Source organism: Balaenoptera ricei, chromosome 4 (assembly GCF_028023285.1).
Source record: "Balaenoptera ricei isolate mBalRic1 chromosome 4, mBalRic1.hap2, whole genome shotgun sequence".
NCBI classification, from domain to species: Eukaryota; Metazoa; Chordata; class Mammalia; order Artiodactyla; family Balaenopteridae; genus Balaenoptera; species Balaenoptera ricei.
Genome location: NC_082642.1, coordinates 67,499,234 through 67,522,227, shown reverse-complemented (window position 1 = coordinate 67,522,227; position 22,994 = coordinate 67,499,234). Strand labels below are relative to the sequence as shown.

Below are 22,994 nucleotides of genomic sequence, written 5' to 3'. Positions count from 1 at the left end.
CGGTAATATAAATCTACTTCACAGGACAATTACTACTATTTTTTAAATAATCATTTTCATAAATAAGAAAATCTCTAATGGGACTGATTTTTTCTGGACTTATGAGTAAATTATCTTGCAAACATATCTTTATGTGCCAATAAGCAAATAAACTCTATTAAGCCTATGTTGTTGTGAATTCAAAGCAGTTATAAAGTTGTGAATTCAAAAGTCCCCACCCACCTAATAAGTAATTCAGTGGAGAAAAATACTTTCTTTTTTCACAAACGCAAACTTCAAATAGCTAATAAGCTCACATTAAACTTCACGAGGCTTGTTTCCATTACTGGTTGGCATATCTCCTAATTCTTCACAAATGTCAAAGGTGACTTGGATAGAACTTTTTTTTGAAATTTGAAAACTCAGTATTTCCTTCTAGCATCTCTGAAAAACTAGCTCGTGAGGCAGAATGACGTATAGATCGAAACCAGGAGTTTTGAGAGCGCCCACCAGTAGAGTTTGAGCGCTGAACATAACCATGCTTAGTAAATCCAATTATAGTGCTTGTGGAAACAGAATGGGTAATCTGTTAGAACAGAAATAGGCAATTGAGAAGAGGACATGAATGTCTTAAAGATCTTTTAGGTACTTCTTATTTATGTTGTCTACATAAAATTGACAAAACCATAAATAATATATATTAATTTTCCAAAATTCTTCTATAAAATCCAATTATCTTCGTTTGAAAAGCAATAATGTTTATAATAGTTACTATAAATGCAGGAAATAAACAAGGGATAGTACTTTGGCCTTCAGAAAGCTTACAATCCGATTTTAGTAAATGAATGCTAAATTTTGTCAATTCAGTATATTTTTCATTAATCAAATTTCTTTGCAAAAATTTATATCATCAACTAAGTACAACTTCTCTCTCACTGGAAGGTTAATCTTGATTAAAAGTCTGTATAAACATACTCATATTTAGCTGTAACCTTTGATGTATATTAACTAACGACTTAACTAGCTTTATAAAAAAATAAGTTATTAAGCATTATGTGCCTTTTCTGTATAAATTTTAACAATTAAAGGTAACCATTTAAAAAACACCAAAGCACTCCCTTTGTGCACTTTGTGTATATTAACTTATTTAATCCTTACAACTACTATTTTAGATTCACTTTACAGACAGTGAAATTGAAACAGGAAGATCTCTAATAAGCTGACAAAAGTCACACAGCTAGCAAACAGCAGAACCGGGATTTGAACATGTGAGTTCCAGAGTTCCCGTTCTTAACCACTACTCAAACTGCCTTTGAGTACATAACCACATTATACGTGAGTGTGTGTGTGTGTGTGTGTGTGTGTGTATTTACTCTCTACAATAACACCATAGGTAAGTACTATTAACCTCTTTTCTCTCATCTGCAAAAATGGGGATAACAGAGAACAGGAAACTTGCTGAAGGACATACAGCTAAGAAGTGACAGTCACTTGCTTTTCTTAACCTTAGTAGATAAGGTTAATAATTTTTACAAAGGACAGATACATCACTATTTAGTGACAGTAATAAATGTTAGAAATGCCCTTAATATTAATTAAATGACTAAAATTCTGACACTGTTGGGAATTTGGATTGCTCAGGAAACATTTAAAAACATATACATGAATTTAGAACCCATATCATCCTTTGATATTCACGGCTTCAGAGATGATATATTCATCACGGAAATAATAAAAGAAATAAAACTGAGTCTCTGCTATATTACTGGAGCCAATCTATAAATAGAACCATCGCTATTTACATCAGTAAAGTGATAGGCCAGATTGAAACATGTTTCTTTCTTAGAGATCTACATCTCAATCCCAATAAAATTTCATATCAAACTACACATTAAGTAAGTCTCTAATTCATTAAGTGAGGTTTTCTCAGTTACTTAACCCAGTAAAGAGGTCACATGCTTAGATATCTCCAAAAAATTGATGGAGATATTAATATTTCCATCTTTAAAAAGTTAACAAATCCCACACCAACTTCATAAATTTGGAGTCATTTAGCCCATTAAATCAAAATCACTTACTGCTAATGATGATGTGCTAGACAGACGACTCATTACATGTTTATCATTGCTAGAAGGACTTCTTCCCTCCACTGAACTTTGGGATGTCATAAGAGCCCTTCGTAGAGCTCTTTTTGGAGTTTTGGAGAAAGAGAATGCTCTTGTAACCTAGAGTTAAATTACAATTAATTAAAAAACCTAGACAAATCTAACTGATTAGAACAATTATATGTAAACAAAGCCAAATTCACACCAAAAGTTTTTCTATAAAAAGTATATAGCAGAATTAGAATCTCTTTGGACAAAGCAGTGAGAAAATGTAGTACATTGTAGATTACTCCATCTTGGTTTCATAGAGCACTAGTCCAGCAGGAGAAAGTGGGAGGGAAAATTTGGCATGAGAGAAGAAACCTGGGTGTTATCTGATTCTGCTACAATTTAGTTGTGAGATCTTTGATCCAAAGTCACTTAAAGCTCAATTTCTTTAATTGAAAAAGTGTAGGAGTTTATTTGAATCATCACTGCTAACGTGTTTATCTACTATACATCATACATGTTAAATGCAGAGATACAATGATGATTAAAGTATAAAGCCTCCCCTCAAAGGCAAGGAAAACAACAACCAAAAAACTTATAAACCTAGCGAGTAGACTACAGTTGCAAAATTTTACCTGTAAAATTAAAATTCTAGTTCTACTTTTAAAAAGCCCTATTACCAACATTCTTGTATAGTCCTCAACAACTTCAATACTGTAAGGTAAGTAGCAAAGCTATCTTCATCATTAGAAGTCTGAAACACACTTATGGTAAGGAATAGATCCCAGGTTTCCTGACTCTACTGTGTGCCCTTTGCTGAAAAATATCTGAGGCAATTTCTAACATGAATGTGCACATATCTATACCTAAAACACCATCAGAAGTATCATAGTAACTAGAATGGGAAGGATAACAAGTTGTTATAATTACTGTGCCAAAGAATTCACTGAGCTAAACTATTATCTCTGTAGGCCATTTCTTAGAACCAAAAACAGCTTTGCTTTATACACTACCTGATGTCTATGGCAATACTAGTTTAATATACTCTGAAAAATACATTTTGGAGATATGCTGAATAATAATTTCACTAAGACTCACCTTTTTTGAAGTCTTTTTTATTGCTCTCGATGCTCTACTCAATGTACTGTCCATATCTTTTGTATTTACTTCAAAAGATTCTGGATCAGCAGTGTAAATAAGATTCTCCTGTTGAAATTTAATATTTTTATTTTAAAATAAACAAATAAAAATAAAAATACACAACTGTTCCTAAAATCAAACCTTTAAGAACTTCTATGCACACATAGGGAGCATATATAAATGAAGCTACTCAAGATTTCTGATGTGTTTGACATCGTTTCTACTCTGAAATTTATTTAAGGCCTCAAAAAGTATATAACAGAAGGACAAAAACTGATTCAAAGAATCAGATTTTTATATTTTTTACAGTGTGTGTGTGTGTGAGTGTAGAAATATTTTCTCTTCAACATGGCAAAAGTTCTCAAATGATAAGACACTGACTCAGGGCTTTTAAAAAATATACTATGCATAATATTTGAAATGTAGGAAAGAGCTCAACTGAAGTTGCCTAATATCTGAATTTACAAACATTTCTTAGTAACAAACTTTCACAACTGGGAAGAATTTTGTGGTTTAACACAGTATATAAATCAGGATATAGTTAAATGTTTGCTGCCATCTTGTGGTTAATTTTACTTTATGAAATATCTTCATTAACTGTTTATATTTCAGTTCTAGAATTAATAGCCATCCTGTGGCTAGTAATTCAATAGATTTTATTTTAAGGAAATTTTTCCATTAACCGTTTACATTTCAGAATCATGGTTATAAATTTAGAAAGGACTACATAAACCATGTAGTCGGACATTGTGATAAATGCAGGAGTAATCTCTATAATAGGCAATCACTATACTGCAGAAATCCATTTTATATATGGATATCTAGAACTATGAGAAAAAATTCTTCCTTATAATGAGCAGTTTTTTGGCTTTACAAAAAGCTGTCTGCATCTCTTTCCTCGTCAGCACTCTGTTGTACACACTAGCTCTGTATTTCCTTCTATGAACCTTTTTGTGGAACAATCCTTTATTTACAACAACATATTCTTGGCCCACAGAAAAAACAAACAAATCAAGGACCACAGGAGGTGGTGGAATAGAAGGACGTGGAGCTCACCTCCTCCCACAAATATACCACAAATACATCTACATGTGGAATAATTCTCACAGTAAACCTGCTGAATGCCAGCAGAAGATCTCATAAAACCAAAATGCAAGAAAGATCACCACCTAACAGGGTAGGGCGTAAGAAAGAAAACAGGAATCAGGACGGGATCTGTGCCCCTGGGAGGGTGCTGTGAAAGAGGAAAGGTTCCCTCACCCTGGGAAGCCGCTTTACCAGCAGGGAAGATCAGCTTGGTGAGAAAGGGAGCTTCAGAAGTTTGGAGGAGAGTGCTGCAGCCTGTGTGCAACAAGAAGAACATAGAGAGACCTGCACAGAAGGCCCTGTTCATCTCACTGCAATCCCCAGTCTAGGACCCACATCTGCTGGTACACACAGGGGCTGAGTGCCAAAACTTGGGCTTCAGAGGACAGACCTGAGGAGAAGACTGGGATTGGCTGCATGGAGACAGCCTGAAGGGGCTGGAGTGTGGTCCACAGCTGCAAACGGGGGGCATGCGCAAGAAGGAACCCAGATCTGTCATTGACGCCCCATTGTTAATCTGCAAGCTCAAAGAGAGGGGCGGGGCCTGGAACAGCAGCCTCATTCTCAGTGTGCTCACAGAGGGTGAGGCTCTGCTTCTATGTTTTGGGAGCAAGCAAGCTTGGGTGAGCCGCCCACACATGGAGGCAGGGCTGAAACCCCAGCCTATGGCCAGCAGCCGCACAGCTTCAGAAGCAGGGTTGAAATCTGAGTGTTCCAGCAGCTGTGATATCTGCGGATTTGTGCACCTGAGACAGCTTTATAAACCCAGTGCCTGCAGAACATCAGAGTAGATTATTGGCGCTCCTGTGGCTGGGGCAGGTCTGGCGATAGCAGGTTCTGCTGGCACTCACACACAGAGGTGGGGCCGGGGTCTGGGCTGACTCAGTAGCTCCTACGGTGGGTCCAGGTGCTCGACCCAGTCCAGGTGCGCGACCAAGGCGTACCAGTGCTTGACCTCAGTGGTTCCATGTCAAAAGATCTATGCTAGTGGCTTTGTGAGCACAGCAACTGAGGGATACCCAAGCTTACTGCCTGAATTCCCATGGTTGAGGTGGGACTGAGGGGAGTGCCAAAGACTGTATACTTTGGTAAGCCAACACGACAGGTAACAGGCAAAACCAGAGAGCGACTTCCCAGTAGACAGCTTCTGCAGAGGAATAATCAGGGCCTCCTCTCCCAGCAGGGGCATTCAAGCCCCACCTACCTCACACCAGTCCAGAAACAGAGCTGGTGGCATCTACTCCAACAACTGGGGAGCAGACCCTGCCCCTGACAGAGCTGTGACAACCAAAGAGCAAAGAGGAGGCCACTCTCAACATCCAGTGCAGGCTCTGGTCATCACGGTAACAATCATACCCCCTATTAAGGGGATAACGGCTAACACACACTAAAGAAAAATGTGGCAGACATCCATAATAAAAACAGCCCTTGCACAAAAATATTACACTCACGAAGGCTACACAGGGAAACACAAAAAACAGCCCTTCAAGACCACAGCAGATAACTATTTCTCCTTAATTCAGAGTCAGAGATAGAAGTAAAATGAAGCAGAGGAAACACTCCCAATTAAAAGACCAAGAGAATTCCCCTGAAAGAACAATGAAACAGACACCTGCAGTCTAGCAGATCCCGAGTCCAAAAAGGAGGTAATGAAAATACTGAAGTAATTAAGCAAGTCTACCAATAGAAATGCAGATTACTGTAAAAAGGAACTAAAAACTATAAAAAGGAGGCAATTAAATTAGAAAACTCATTTGCCAAAACAAAAGCTGAGCTCCAGGCAATCAATAGCAAACTGGATAATGCAAAAGAACTAATAAGTGATCTGGAAGATAGAATAATGGAATCACCCAATCAGAACAGCAAACAGAAACACAAATGAAAAAAAAAAAAAGGAAAGCAATAAACGAGACCTATGGGATAATATAAAGTATCCAGATCTATGCATAATAGGGATCCCAGAAGGAAAACAAAGAGAAAAGGGGATCAAAAATTTATTTGAAGAAATTATGGCTGATAACTTCCCAAATATAAAGAAGGAAACAGATACCCAGGTACAGGAAGCACAGACGGTCCCAAACAAGATGAACCCAAACAGAGCTACACCAAGACATATTATAATTAAAATGGCAAAAGTTAAAGATATAAAAAGGATTCTAAAGGCAGCAAGAGAAAAAACAAAGCGTTAATTACACGGGAAACCCCATAAGGCTATCAGCTGATTTCTCTACAGAAACAATGAAGACCAGAAGGGAGTGGCAAGATATATTCAAAGTCTTGAAAGGGAAGAAGCTGCAACCCAGGATACTCTACCCAGCAAGATTATCACTTAGAATAGAAGGAGAGATAAAGAATTTCTCAGACAAGCAAAAACTAAAAGAATACAGCAATATTAAACCTATCCTAATAGGCGTATTGAAAGGTCTTCTCTAAATAGAAAAGAAGCAAGAATCTAGAGGAAAGAGAAATATCTCAATTGGAAAGTAAATCACTTAAGCCAGTATACAGATTAAAAAAATAAAGTTTTGTGAAAGCGATGATAACTACAATGAACATCAAAACAATAAACATGAAGATGTAAAAGAGGACATCAAAATCATAAAATGTGGGGGAGGAGAGTATGAAAAATATACAACAGATTCACAAAAACCAAAAAGAACAGAACAAAAGCATAAAACAAAAGAAAACCATCGGGGCTTCCCTGGTGGTGCAGTGGTTGAGAATCTGCCTGCCAATGCAGGGCACACGGGTTCGAGCCCTGGTCTGGGAGGATCCCACATGCCGCGGAGCAACTGGGCCCGTGAGCCACAACTACTGAGCCTGCGCGTCTGGAGCCTGTGCTCCGCAACAAGAGAGGCCGCGATAAGTGAGAGGCCCGCGCACCGCGATGAAGAGTGGGCCCCGCTTGCTGCAACTAGAGAAAGCCCTCGCACAGAAACGAAGAACCAACACAGCCAAAAATAAATAAATTAATTAATTAATAAATTTAAAAAAAAGAAAACCATTAAACTACAAAATGAAAAACAAAAAGGAACAAAGAAGAAATACAAAATCAACTGGAAAACAAGATTTAAAATGGCAATAAATACATATCTATCAGTAATTACCTAAAATGTCAATGGACTAAATTCTCTAATAAAAAGACACAGAGGAGGTTCAGAGGGAAATGTGGTTGCAAGAGAGTGGTCAGAGAGATGGAATATTGCTAGCTTTGAAGACAGAGGCAGGGGACCACAAACCAAGGAATGTGGATGACTTCTATGAGCTGAAAGAGGCAAAGAAATGGATTCTCCACTGAGCCTCCAAAGAGAAATGCAGCTCTGACCATACTTAGATTTTATCCTGGTGAGACCTGTGTGGGACTTTTAACCTACAGAACTGTATGGAAGGTGGATAATAGAATTGAAAATCCAAGGACCTACTGGCCATCTCATTCTTAAGATGGATGGGAGAGGATTAACCAAGATGGCGGAGTAGAAGGACGTGCTGTCACTCCCTCTTGCGAGAGCACCAGAATCACAACTGGCTGCTGGACAATCATTGACAGGAAGACCCTGGACTTCACCAAGGAGGATACCCCACGTCCAAGGACAGAGGAGAAGCCACAGTGAGACGGTAGGAGGGGTGCAATCAGAGTAAAATCAAATCCCATAACTGCTGGGTGGGTGACTCACAAACTGGCAAACACTTATACCACAGAAGTCCACCCACTGGAGTGAAGCTTCTGAGCCCCACGTCAGGCTTCCCAACCTGGGGGTCCAGCAACGGGAGGAGGAATTCCTAGAGAATCAGACTTTGAAGCCTAGTGGGAATTGATTGCAGGACTTCGACAGGACTGGGGGAAACAGAGACCCCACTCTTGGAGGGCACACACAAAGTAATGTGTGCATCGGGACCCAGGGGAAGGAGCAGTGACCCTGGGGGAGACTGAACCAGACCTACCTGCTGGTGTTGGGGGGTCTCCTGCAGAGGCAGGTGGTGGCTCTGTTTCACCGTGGGGACAAGGACACTGGCAGCGGAGGTTCTGGGAAGTATTCCTTGGCGTGAGCCCTCCCATAGTCTGCCATTAACCCCACCAAAGAGCCCAGGTAGGCTCCAGTGTTGGGTTGCCTCAGGCAAAACAACCAACAGGGAGGGAACCCAGCCCCACCCATCAACAGTCAAGTGGATTAAGGTTTTACTGAGCTCTGACCGCCACAGCAACAGGGAGGGAACCCAGCCCCACCCATCAACAGTCAAGTGGATTAAAGTTTTACTGAGCTCTGACTGCCACAGCAACAGTCAGCTCTACCCACCACCAGAGCCTCCCATCAAGCCTCTTAGATAGCCTCAACCACCAGAGGGCAGACAGCAGAAGCAAGAAAAACTACAATCCTGCAGCCTGTGGACCAAAAACCACAGTTACAGAAAGACAGACAAGATGAAAAGGCAGAGGGCTATGTACCAGATGAAGGAACAAGAAAAAACCCCAGAAAAACAACTAAATGAAGTGGAGATAGGCAACCTTCCAGAAAAAGAATTCAGAATAATGATAGTGAAGATGATCCAGGACCTCGGAATAAGAATGGAGGCAAAGATTGAGAAGATAAAAGAACTGATTAACAAAGACCTAGAAGAATTAAAGAACAAACAAACAGAGATGACCAATACAATAACTGAAATGAAAACTACACTAGAAGGAATCAATAGCAGAATAACTGAGGCAGAAGAACGGATAAGTGACCTGGAAGACAGAATGGTGGAATTCACTGCTGCGGAACAGACTAAAGAAAAAAGAATGAAAAGAAATGAAGACAGCCTAAGAGACCTCTGGGACAACATTAAACGCAACAACATTCGCATTATAGGGGTCCCAGAAGGAGAAGAGAGAGAGAAAGGACCAGAGAAAATATTTGAAGAGATTATAGTCGAAAGCTTCCCTAACATGGGAAAGGAAATAGCCACCCAAGTCCAGGAAGCGCAGAGAGTCCCATACAGGATAAACCCAAGGAGAAACACGCTGAGACACATAGTAATCAAAGTGGCAAAAATTAAAGACAAAGAAAAATTATTGAAAGCAGCAAGGGAAAAACGACAAATAACATACAAGGAAACTCCCATAAGGTTAACAGCTGATTTCTCAGCAGAAACTCTACAAGCCAGAAGGGAGTAGCATGATATACTTAAAGTGATGAAAGGGAAGAACCTACAACCAAGATTACTCTACCCAGCAAGGATCTCATTTAGATTTGATGGAGAAATCAAAAGCTTTACAGACAAGCAAAGGCTAAGAGAATTCAGCACCACCAAACCAGCTCTACAACAAATGCTAAAGGAACTTCTCTAAGTGGGAAACACAAGAGAAGAAAAGGACCTACAAAAACAAACCCAAAACAATTAAGAAAATGGTCATAGGAACATACATATCGATTATTACCTTAAACGTGAATGGATTAAATGCCCCAACCAAAAGACATAGACTGGCTGAATGGATACAAAAACAAGACCCATATATATGCTGTCTACAAGAGACCCACTTTAGACCTAGGGACACATACAGACTGAAAGTGATGGGATGGAAAAAGATATTCCATGCAAATGGAAATCAAAAGAAAGCTGGAGTAGCTATACTCATATCAGATAAAATAGACTTTAAAATAAAGAATGTTACACGAGACAAGGAAGGACACTACATAATGATCAAGGGATCAATCCAAGAAGAAGATATAACAATTATAAATATATATGCACCCAACATAGGATCACCTCAATACATAAGGCAACTGCTAACAGCTATAAAAGAGGAAATCGACAGTAACACAATAATAGTGGGGGACTTTAACACCTCACTTACACCAATGGACAGATCATCCAAAATGAAAATAAATAAGGAAACAGAAGCTTTAAATGACACAATAGACCAGATAGATTTAATTGATATATATAGGACATTCCATCCAAAAACAGCAGATTACACGTTCTTCTCAAGTGTGCACGGAACATTCTCCAGGATAGATCACATCTTGGGTCACAAATCAAGCCTCAGTAAATTTAAGAAAACTGAAAACATATTAAGCATCTTTTCTGACCACAACGCTATGAGATTAGAAATGAATTACAGGGAAAAAAATGTAAAAAAGACAAACACATGGAGGCTAAACAATACGTTACTAAATAACCAAGAGGTCACTGAAGAAATCAAAGAGGAAATCAAAAAATACCTAGAGACAAATGACAATGAAAACACGACGACCCAAAACCTATGGGATGCAGCAAAAGCAGTTCTAAGAGGGAAGTTTATAGCTATACAAGCCTACCTAAAGAAACAAGAAAAATCTCAAGTAAACAATCTAAACTTACACCTAAAGAAACTACAGAAAGAAGAACAAACAAAACCCAAAGTTAGCAGAAGGAAAGAAACCATAAAGATCAGAGCAGAAATAAATGAAATAGAAACAAAGAAAACAATAGCAAAGATCAATAAAACTAAAAGTTGGTTCTTTGAAAAGATAAACAAAATTGATAAGCCATTAGCCAGACTCATCAAGAAAAAGAGGGAGAGGACTCAAATCAATAAAATCAGAAATGAAAAAGGAGAAGTTACAACAGACACCGCAGAAATACAAAGCATCCTAAGAGACTACTACAAGCAACTTTATGCCAATAAAATGGACAACCTGGAAGAAATGGACAAATTCTTAGAAAGGTATAACCTTCCAAGACTGAACCAGGAAGAAACAGAAAACATGAACAAACCAATCACAAGTAATGAAATTGAAACTGTGATTAAAAATCTTCCAACAAACAAAAGTCCAGGACCAGATGGCTTCACAGGTGAATTCTATCAAACATTTAGAGAAGAGCTAACACCTATCCTTCTCAAACTCTTCCAAAAAGTTGCAGAGGGAGGAACACTCCCAAACTCATTCTATGAGGCCACCATCACCCTGATACCAAAACCAGACAAAGACACTACAAAAAAAGAAAATTACAGACCAATATCACTGATGAATATAGATGCAAAAATCCTCAACAAAATACTAGCAAACAGAATCCAACAACACATTAAAAGGATCATACACCACGATCAAGTGGGATTTATCCCAGGGATGCAAGGATTCTTCAATATACGCAAATCAATCAATGTGATACACCACATTAACAAACTGAAGAATAAAAACCATATGATCATCTCAATAGATGCAGAAAAAGCTTTTGACAAAATTCAACACCCATTTATGATAAAAACTCTCCAGAAAGTGGGCATAGAGGGAACCTACCTCAACATAATAAAGACCATATATGACAAACCCACAGCAAACATCATTCTCAATGGTGAAAAACTGAAAGCATCTCCTCTAAGATCAGGAACGAGACAAGGATGTCCACTCTCACCACTATTATTCAACATAGTTCTGGAAGTCCTAGCCACGGCAATCAGAGAAGAAAAAGAAATAAAAGGAATACAAATTGGAAAAGAAGAAGTAAAACTGTCACTGTTTGCGGATGACATGATACTATACATAGAGAATCCTAAAACTGCCACCAGAAAACTGCTAGAGCTAATTAATGAACATGGTAAAGTTGCAGGATACAAAATTAATGCACAGAAATCTCTTGCATTCCTATACACTAATGATGAAAAATCTGAAAGAGAAATGAAGGAAACACTCCCATTTACCATTGCAACAAAAAGAATAAAATACCTAGGAATAAACCTACCTAGGGAGACAAAAGACCTGTATGCAGAAAACTATAAGACACTGATGAAAGAAATTAAAGATGATACCAACAGATGGAGAGATATACCATGTTCTTGGATTGGAAGAATCAACATTGTGAAAATGAGTATACTACCCAAAGCAATCTACAGATTCAATGCAATCCGTATCAAATTACCAATGGCATTTTTTACGGAGCTAGAACAAATCATCTTAAAATTTGTATGGAGACACAAAAGACCCCGAATAGCCAAAGCAGTCTTGAGGGAAAAAAATGGAGCTGGAGGAATCAGACTCCCTGACTTCAGACTATACTACAAAGCTACAGTAATCAAGACAATATGGTACTGGCACAAAAACAGAAACATAGATCAATGGAACAAGATAGAAAGCCCAGAGATTAACCCACGCACCTATGGTCAACTAATCTATGACAAAGGAGGCAAAGATATACAATGGAGAAAAGACAGTCTCTTCAATAAGTGGTGCTGGGAAAACTGGACAGCTACATGTAAAAGAATGAAATTAGAATACTCCCTAACACCATACACAAAAATAAACTCAAAATGGATTAGAGACCTAAATATAAGACTGGACACTATAAAACTCTTAGAGGAAAACATAGGAAGAACACTCTTTGACATAAATCACAGCAAGATCTTTTTGGATCCACCTCCTAGAGTAATGGAAGTAAAAACAAAAATAAACAAGTGGGACCTAATGAAACTTAAAAGCTTTTGCACAGCAAAGGAAACCATAAACAAGATGAAAAGACAACCCTCAGAATGGGAGAAAATATTTGCAAATGAATCAACGGACAAAGGATTAATCTCCAAAATATATAAACAGTTCATTCAGCTCAATATTAAAGAAACAAACACCCCAATCCAAAAATGGGCAGAAGACCTAAATAGACATTTCTCCAAAGAAGACATACAGACGGCCACGAAGCACATGAAAAGATTCTCAACATCACTACTTATTAGAGAAATGCAAATCAAAACTACAATGAGGTATCACCTCACTCCTGTTAGAATGGGCATCATCAGAAAATCTACAAACAACAAATGCTGGAGAGGGTGTGGAGAAAAGGGAACCCTCTTGCACTGTTGGTGGGAATGTAAATTGATACAGCCACTATGGAGAACAATATGGAGGTTCCTTAAAAAACTAAAAATAGAATTACCATATGACCCAGCAATCCCACTACTGGGCATATACCCAGAGAAAACCGTAATTCAAAAAGACACATGCACCCGAATGTTCATTGCAGCACTATTTACAATAGCCATGTCATGGAAGCAACCTAAATGCCCATCGACAGCCGAATGGATAAAGAAGTTGTGGTACATATATACAATGGAATATTACTCAGCCATAAAAAGGAACGAAATTGAGTCATTTGTTGAGACGTGGATGGATCTAGAGACTGTCATACAGAGTGAAGTAAGTCAGAAAGAGAAAAACAAATATCGTATATTAATGCATGTATGTGGAACCTAGAAAAATGGTACAGATGAGCCGGTTTGCAGGGCAGAAGTTGAGACACAGATGTAGAGAATGGACATATGGACACCAAGGGGGGAAAACTGTGGTGGGGTGGGGATGGTGGTGTGCTGAATTGGGCGATTGGGATTGATATGTATACACTGATGTGTATAAAATTGATGCCTAATAAGAACCTGCAGTATAAAAAAACAAACAAAACAACTAATACTAAACTTTCATTGGGTTATTTGTATGGAAATATGTTAATATAAATGTTTCAGACATTACATGAAATTTCAAAAAAAAAAAAAAGACACAGAGTGGAAGATTGAATAAAGAAACAGGAGCTTACAATATGCTGCCTACAAGGAACCCACTTTAGGGTGAAGGACACACATAGATTGAAAGTGATGAGATGGAAAAAGATACCTCATGCAAACAGAAATGACAAGAAAGTGGGTCTAGCAATACTCCTATCAGACAAAACAGACTCTAAAACTCATGTAATAAAGATAAAAAAGGACACTCTATAATGATAAAAGGGTCAATACAAAAAGAGGCTATTACACTCGTTAACATAACACTTGTTAACATATGCAATATAGGAGCACCTAAATACAAAAGGCAAATGGTAACAGACATAAAGGGAGAAATTGACAGGAATACAATAGTAAGAGACTTTAACACCTCACTCACACCAATGGACAGATCTTCCAGATATAAAAATCAGTAAGGCAACAGAGATCCTAAATGATACAATAGAACAGTTAGACTTAATTGATATTTTCAGGACATTACATCCAAAAATACCAGAATACACATTATTTTTAAGTGCACATGGAATAATCTCTAGGACGAACCACATACTAGGACAAAAAACAAGCCTGAACAAATTTAAGAGTATAGAAATTATTTCAAGCATCTTTTCTGACCACAAAGGCGTGAAACTAGAAATCAACCACAAAAAGAGAAATGAGAAAAAAATGATTACATGGAGACTAAAAAACATGCTACAAAAACCAATGGGTCGATGATGCAATCAAAGAGGAAATCAGAAGATACCTTGAAACATATGACATAAAAACACAACCATACAAAATCTATGGCATGCAGCAAAAGAAGTTCTTATAAGGAAGGAATAATAAAGATCAGAGAGAAAATAAATAAAATATAGATTAAAAAAACAATAGAAAAGAGCTGGTTCTTTGAAATGGTAAACAAAATAAACAAACCTCTCTTCAGGCTCATCAAGAACAGAGGACCCAAATAACAAAATAAGAAATGAAAGAGGAGAAATAACAACCAGTACCACAGAAATTTAAAAAAAACGTAAGACAATATTATGAACAACTATATGCCAACAAATTCAACAACCTGGAAAAAATGTACAATTTTCTAGAAACATACAACCCACCAAAACTGAATGAAGAAGAAAGAAAATTTGAACAGACCATTCACTAGAAGTGAAATACAATATGTAATGAAAAAACTCCCTGCAAACCGAAGTCAGGACCAGATGGCTTCACTGGGGAATTCTACCAAACATACAAAGAAGAACTTATAAAAACCCTCCCCAAACTCTTCCACCAAAAGATTGAAAAGGGAACACTCCCAAAGGCATTCTAGAAAGCCACCATCACCCTGATACCAAAACCAAAAACAATACCACAAAAGAAAATTAAAGGCCAATATCTTTGATGAATATAAATGCAAAAATTCTCAACAAAGTATTAGCAAACCAAATCCAACAACACATAAGAACAAGATCATACACCACAATCAAGTTGGATTCATCCCAGGGTCACAAAGATGGTTCAACATACAAATATCAATCAGTGTGATACACCACGTCCACAAAAGAAAAGACAAAAAACACATGATCATCTCAATAGATGCAGGAAAAGCATCTGATAAAATTCAATGTCCGTTCATGATAAAAACTCTTACCAAAGCGGGTAAAGAGGGAACATATCACAACATAATAAAAGCTGTTTTGACAAACCCCCAGCCAAAATAATACTCAATGGTGAAAAGCTGAAAGCCTTCCCGCTAAAATTTGGAACAAGACAAGGGTGCCCACTCTCACCACTTCTATTCAACATAGGATTGGAAGTCCGAGCCACAGCAATGGACAAGAAAAAGGAATAAAAGGTATCAAAATTGGAAAAGAGGTAAAATTGTCATTACATGCAGATGACATGACACTAAATATAGAAAATCCTATAGACTCCACACAAAAATTATTAGAACTGATAAATTCAGCAAGGTAATGATACAAGATTAACATACAGAAATCTGTTGTATTTCTTTACACTAACAATGAAATATCAGCAAGTTAAAAAAAGAAAAAATCCCTTTTAAAACCATATCACACACACACAAAATATTTAGGAATAAACTTGACCAAGGAGGTGAAAGATTTATATGCTGAGAATGCTAGAAAATTGTTAAAGGAAACTGAAGAATGATTCAAAGAAATGAAATCATGCTCTTGATTGGAAGAATTAATATTGTTAAAACGGCCATACTACCCAAAGCAATCTACAGATTTAATGCAATCCCTATCAAGTTAGTCATGACATTTTTTACAGAACTAAAACAAATAGTCCTAATATTTATATGGAACCTTAAAAAGACCAGAATTACCGAAGCAATCCTGAGGAAAAATAACAAGGCTGGAGGCATAACCCTCTCAGACTTCAGAGAATACTACAAAGCTACAGTAATCAAAACAGTGTTGTACTGGCCCCCAAACAGACATATGGATCAATGGAACAGAATAGAGAGCCCAGAAATAAACCAACATACCTACAGTCAGTCAATCTTTGACAAAGGAGCCCAGAAATAAACCAACATACCTACAGTCAGTCAATCTTTGACAAAGGAGGCAAGAATATACAATGGAGAAAAGACACTCTCTTCAGCAACTGGTGCTGGGAAAGCTGGACAGCTGCATGTAAATCAATGAAGTGAGAACACACCCTCATGCCATACATAAAAATAAACTCAAAATGGTAAAGACTTAAATATAAGATGTGACAGCATAAACTCCTAGAAGAGAACATAGGCAAAACATTCTGACATAAATTGTACCAATGTTTTCTTACGTCAGTCTCGCAAGGCAATAGAAATAAAGGCAAAAATAAACAAATGGGACCTAATCAAACATAAGCTTTTGCACAGGAAAGGAAACCATATAAAGAAAAGACAACCTACGGAATGGGAGAAAATATTTGCAAACGATTCAATCGACAAGGGATTAACTTCCAAAATATACAAATAGTTCATACAACTCTATAACAAGAAAACAACCCAATCAATAACTGGGCAGAAGACCTAAGTAAACATTTCTCCAAAGAAGACATACAGGTGGCCAAGAGGGACATGGAAAGATGCTCAACATCACTAATTATTAGAGAAATGAAAATCAAACCTACAATGAGGTACCCCTCACACCAGTCAGAATGGCCATCATTAAAACGTCTACAAATAACAATTCCCAGAGAGGGTGTGGAGAAAAAGGGAACCCTCCTACACTGTTGGTTGGAATGTAAATTGGTGCAGCCACTATGAAAACAGTATGGAGGTTCCTTAAAAAAACTAAAAATAGAGTTGTCGTACGACCTAGGAATCCCACTCCAGGGCATATATCCAGAGAAAACTATAATTCAAAAAGATACATGCACCCCAATGTCCACAGCAGCACAATTTACAATTGCTGAGACATGGAAGCAACCTAAACGTCCACTGACAGATGAATGGATAAAGAAGATGTGGTATATATACAAAATGGAATAGGGACTTCCCTGGTGGCGAGCCACAACTACTGAAGCCCACGCGCCTAGAGCCCGTGCTCTGCAACGAGAAGCCACCACAATGAGAAGCCTGCACACAGCAACGAAGAGTAGCCCCCACTCGCCACAACTAGCAAAAAAGCCTGTGCGCAGCAGCAAAGACCCAATGCAGCCAAAAATAAATAATTGATTAATTTAAAAAAGAAAGAAAAGTTTAAAAAAATGGACTGACTACCCTTCAGTCATGAAAAAGAATGAAAGTATGCCATGCAGCAACATGCACGGACCTAGAGATTATCATACTAAATGAAGTAAATCACAAAGAGAAAGACAAATACCATATGATATCACTTATATGTGGAATCTAAAATATGACACAAATGAACTTATTTACGAAAAAGAAACAGACTCACAGACATAGAAAATGTAAGAACTTATGGTTACCAAAGGGGAACAGGGTTGGGAGAGGGATAAATTAGGAGTTTGGGATTAGCAGATACAAACTACTATATATAAAATGGATAAACAACAACGTCCTACTGTACAGCACAGGGAACTATATTCAGTATCCTATAATAAACCATAATGAAAAAGAATATGTGTATATATATGTGTAACTGAATCACTTTGCTGTACACCAGAAACTAACACAACACTGTAAATCAACTATACTTCAATTAAAAAACATAAAATTGAAAAGTCTGTTAATTTTTTTAAACAGTTAGGTAAATACTTTTAATAAAGTATTTACTTTATAAGCAATAATAATTATACCTCAACGTCTTTGAAGATCAGATTTAACTATAATAAACTAAATGTTTTATTCCCACAGGAAATGTCCAAGTACTATACTGAAAAAGGTTATCTGTCTATACATTCTCCTCCATCTATGTCATTTGTGCAAAGATGAAAGATGAAGGGATCTGTATCTATCACATGCCTCTCCCATATATAATGAAGAAATCAAATTATCTTTTAATGGACCTAGATTTCATCCAAGATCTACTACAAGCTACCTGATTTCTGGTGAGTCATTTAACTTCAATAATTTGATTTTCTCATATATCTTCACTTTAATCTGTATAGGATAAAGATGATTATATATTCATAATGGCATTTGATTTTAAGAGATTGGACTAAGAAAACTGCACTGGCAACTTGCCTGACAGGAAAAGCAACTTGCTACAACTCACCTATTGCTCTCAATAAGATAAAAGAACAATAGAACAAAATACTCTCTCACAGATAGCCAAGTCAAAGAGCACTAAAGAAAATACATTATAAGTCCCAAAAGCTTCACTACAGCAGAGCCACAGGAGCTGTAAGGCTATGAGGCCTTATATATGAGGCCCTGTCTATAAGCTAGGGACTCAAAGAAATGTTTCATGTGTCTATATTTTTAAAAATTTCCTCCAAAACAACTTTTAATCAGTTTTCCTCAATAAACACAACACAAACTCTCCTTCATTCATAATTAACAAGTCATTAGAAACGTACATGTTTAGTCTGTACACTACTACCATGGAGTTTAAACTTTCATTATAATAGCGGTTTAAGAACTTACAGCATCTGCTTTACAAATGGTGTTGGCTACATGTCGACATAGCATCTTTAGCCAGTTTTCTTTTGGAAGTTCCTCTGATGTCATCTGGAAACTGAGCAGCACATTTGCCTGCTCTGTAGGTGGCCTCACAAGCAAGGCAAAAGCATTATGGCAATCTAGGGTTCCAGAATAATCACAAACATTAAATGTTACTCCTTGGAAAATGACAGACTTAACACAAGTTAAGTTCCCTCAGAGCAATGAAATTCCAAAAAATTATCTCTTCTCTACCTTTTCTGTCCCCTCTGTTTTTAACTGGACAAAGAATAGCATCATACTAAGTTGAAACACTGGAAAGAATTATAATAGTATGTACCATGTGAGGAACAAACAATGATATTGTTAAGTAAGCAGTATTTTCCATGACATTTAATATTTTCTTTGATGGAGTTTTTAAAAATTGAATTATATCATTTCTTAGAATTCTAGAATTTAAGTTTTAAATTAAAGTGACACTGTAAGAATAATTCAATAATTCAACCTGTTTAAATCAAGTTCAAAGAAATAAAATACTCAAATATTAAAATTGTTACAAAATGTTTTATGATCAAGATGCTAAAACAGAACCTATTTTAAACAATGAAGTCTTCCATAATTATAATCCAAAAATATAGAGATCATTTAAGTGAATGCTCTATGAATGCTTTAATAAATCCAGAATTTGACAACTGAGTAAAGATAGCAATATAAGTTGCCATTCAAGTTTTTTTTAATTGTTTCTCATAAATTAAAAGTTTTCCATATTTGAGGATGGGATCAGTAATGGAACCAGTTTACACTGTAAAAATATATGCCTAAACAAGCAAAATATTGCCAGGCACACACATCACTAGGTACTATTTTAAAAAATGATACTGCGTCAGTAGGTATAAACTTTTCCCAATTTCAGGCCTTCAAAGAATCCTCTCTAACACTCCCAAAGTATAGAGTAAAAGCTTTCCTTAATACACATTTGAGCCCATGTTGAGTCTACCATAGTTACTTTGGGTGTACTTACTCATGCACATCTATTCCTGGTCATATCCTAAGTGTATCCCTAACAATACAGCCATTGGCAACAGGGAAGGTTACAAGCTGTGGGGCACAGGTAATAGACTACAATTGCCTTTGGATTCTGAAGGAATAAAAATAAGTTTTGGTGTGGGAATGGGCACTATTTTGACATGTAACCATTTAAAAGCTCTCTGTCCCTTAAGAGATGAAGATATCCTTCAGATTGAGATAGTATTTTCATTTGAAAAAAATTAAAAATCTCCCAGTTCCTAGAGATGTAGTTGAAGCATAAGAACAATTACTTTGCCAGAACTAACCAACAATATTTAAAGATAATTTACCAGTTTAAAAAATATATATAAGGGAATCAAACTTTCAATGAATATAAACTATTTTTATCTAGCCAATAGTTTATCCAACGACCATACCTTCTGTCTCTCGTATGTCCAGCACCTTCTTAATCTGAGAAAGAGGCATTAGATGAATATGCTTAAGAGAAGCTGGGGGTCGGGTCTGGCCATGAGGACTCCTAAAAGTGCCAATAACCTTGTGTCGTTTTCTTGCTATCTGATTATAGAAAAAAAAAAAAAAAGTCACCATCAGTAACATAAAAACAAACACCAAATGCTTAAAAATAAAATGGCACTAATCACATAAATCTATATGCAGCTTATTTAACTACCAGTCATTCCAAAATTACTATCTGATAAGAAGCATAGTTACTATGTGACAAATTCATACATGTAACTATGTAGCAAAAATGCTCATGTTTATATGAGAAGAGCTCAAAAGTCAGGAAAACAGGATACATGGAAAAGATCCCAGAGGTGTGAAAGAACTTAGAAGCACGGTGAGAAGTAACAGCATCAAAGCATGAAGGAACCTTCAGTAAAAGGCCTTGAATTCGGAAAGGGGAATCATTGCTCTGGGATTGCTGCCTTGGGTTCAAAAGATAATTGATTTCAGTGTAAGAGCAGAATACACAATTATCTCAGATGCTGTGCAAGGCACTGAGGATAAAGGAGTGAATAATACAGAAATGGTTCTGGCCCTCATGATACCTACATACTACTGAAAAATAGGAAAATTAAAGTAACTAAATAATACATTAAAAACTGATACAAATTATAAAGTCAAGGTGCTATGTTAAGATATAACTTTACCTAAACTGGGAACTCATGCAAAGGAAGACATAGGTAAAGTAATGCTGGAGAAGACAGGAGCAAAACCAGAAAGGACCCTGGGACTCACTACGTATTTGAGTTCTGTGGATTTTATAAGGTCTTTAAATTTATTGTTTTCATTTCCATGAAATCCTAGTATATTATTTTGCCTTTTTAAAAGAACATTTCTTTGGGGGTTATAATCATCAACTGAAAGACATTAACACAAAATGATTTAGATTAAGCTACTTAATGAATTGAGATTGACTGGTCATCATCATGAATATGACAAAGTAAGGCTGAAAAATGTACTGTTGATAGCTTGTGTTGGCTAATGAGAAAAGATCAAAAGGCAGTCAGTATCATATTCACACTGATGCAGAAATATGACACAGATCTATGATACATATCAAATATTAAAAGCCCATTTTCATTAATATATGAAAAAAGCAGATTCTTTAAATAATTATTTCCACTGTACTATTTGAATATACTTTTAATTTAGTTAAGCAAAATAAATAATTTTAAGGTTCATTTTTAAAAAGGAAAGACAATGACAAGTGCCAATATTGATGATACAAATGCTAGTCCATCAAGGTAAAAACTCAAAGTACAGATACATCACCTGTCATGTTTAAGTGAAGTCAGTTTAGATCTTATCTATTTTAAATGCTTCTAACTTTTACCATTCTCTTCATTCCAAATTTGCTCAAAGTTTTGGTTTTTTTTAAACAAACAAGCTAAAGAATAAGAGTTTATAAATCTAAAAGTCCAAATTATAAATCTGGAGTCCAAATTTAATGTTAGCAATAGAAATGTTACAGTTAATGTGATTCTGACATGCAGACTAAGAGAGAGTAGAACAAAAAGTCACTGAATTCAGGAAGATGAAGGAAGTGAGAAGCCAGGGTATCAGACAACAGACTTGGAGGCTACAAGGAATGATCAATGGCAGGAATTAAAATGGAAGGTAAGTCAATGAGCCAGTTGTAGAAGACTTCACAAAACTTGAAGGGGATGTAAAATAAAAAAATTTAAAGTAAGCCTCAACTATCTAAGGATTAAGAGGATAAAGACCAGAATGGATTAGCAAAGGAAGTACAGATAACCTCACCTATTAGATGAATGGAGCCAGCTGACCTATGAACAGTCAACAGGAAAAACTTACAAAAGCTTAAATGAAAGCAAATAAACAGAACTACTAAGCAGCTACATGGTACTCAGTGAACATGATACTGCAGATTCAAATAAAATATGATCAAAAATTGACTCTACCTAGCCCCTGTTCTCAAAAGCAGAGCAGGCTAAAGCTCTCATTATGGGGAGACAAGTAGTTCAGAATTATCTGCCTCATGATTTTTTATAACTTTCTCAGTTCAGGGTAAGGTCAATTGTGTACAGTATTTTCACTGCCTTTACTTTTGTGTTTTGTACTGACCAAATGAAAATACCATTTTTCACTAACCTCACAACAACAAAACTCTTTAACACAAGTAAATTTTTGGTGAGATTTTATTGCACCTGTAACTGTACTTGGCTTGTTCTCTAAGATTCCCTTGTATTTATACTTTAAAAACTAATGTGCAGGAGACCTTCAAGATGGCGGAGGAGTAAGACCCAGAGATCACCTTCTTCCCCACAAATACATCAGAAATACATCTACGTGTGGAACAACTCCTACAGAACATCTACTGAATGCTGCCAGAAGACCTCAGACTTACCAAAAGGCAAGAAACTCCCCACGTACCTGGGTAGGGCAAAAGAAAAAAGAAAAAACAGAGACAAAAGAATAGGGACGGGACCTGCACCAGTGGGAGGGAGCTGTGAAGGAGGAAAACTTTCCACACATTAGGAAGCCCGTTCACTGGTGGAGACAGGGGGGTGCGGGGGGGAAGCTTCAGCGCCATGGAGGAGAGTGCAGCAACAGGGGTGCAGAGGGCAAAGCGGAGAGATTC

At 37.0% G+C, this 22,994-nt stretch overlaps 1 protein-coding gene across 5 annotated transcripts in view; it reads right to left on the bottom strand.

The window, feature by feature from the left end:
- The window catches only part of ECT2 (epithelial cell transforming 2), a 69,380-nt gene that overhangs the window by 2,292 nt on the left and 44,094 nt on the right, over positions 1-22,994 (bottom strand). For 3 of the 5 annotated variants that reach the window (XM_059922006.1, XM_059922007.1, XM_059922008.1), the window contains 4 exons: positions 20,305-20,443; positions 18,845-18,999; positions 3,171-3,278; positions 2,058-2,204 (listed from right to left, as the gene is read on the bottom strand). In XM_059922006.1, the coding sequence (XP_059777989.1) occupies positions 2,058-2,204; positions 3,171-3,278; positions 18,845-18,999; positions 20,305-20,443 (549 nt within the window). Of the gene's footprint in view, positions 1-296; positions 566-2,057; positions 2,205-3,170; positions 3,279-18,844; positions 19,000-20,304; positions 20,444-22,994 lie in introns of all 5 variants that reach the window. The other 2 variants (XR_009503071.1, XR_009503070.1) reach the window with 1 other exon arrangement.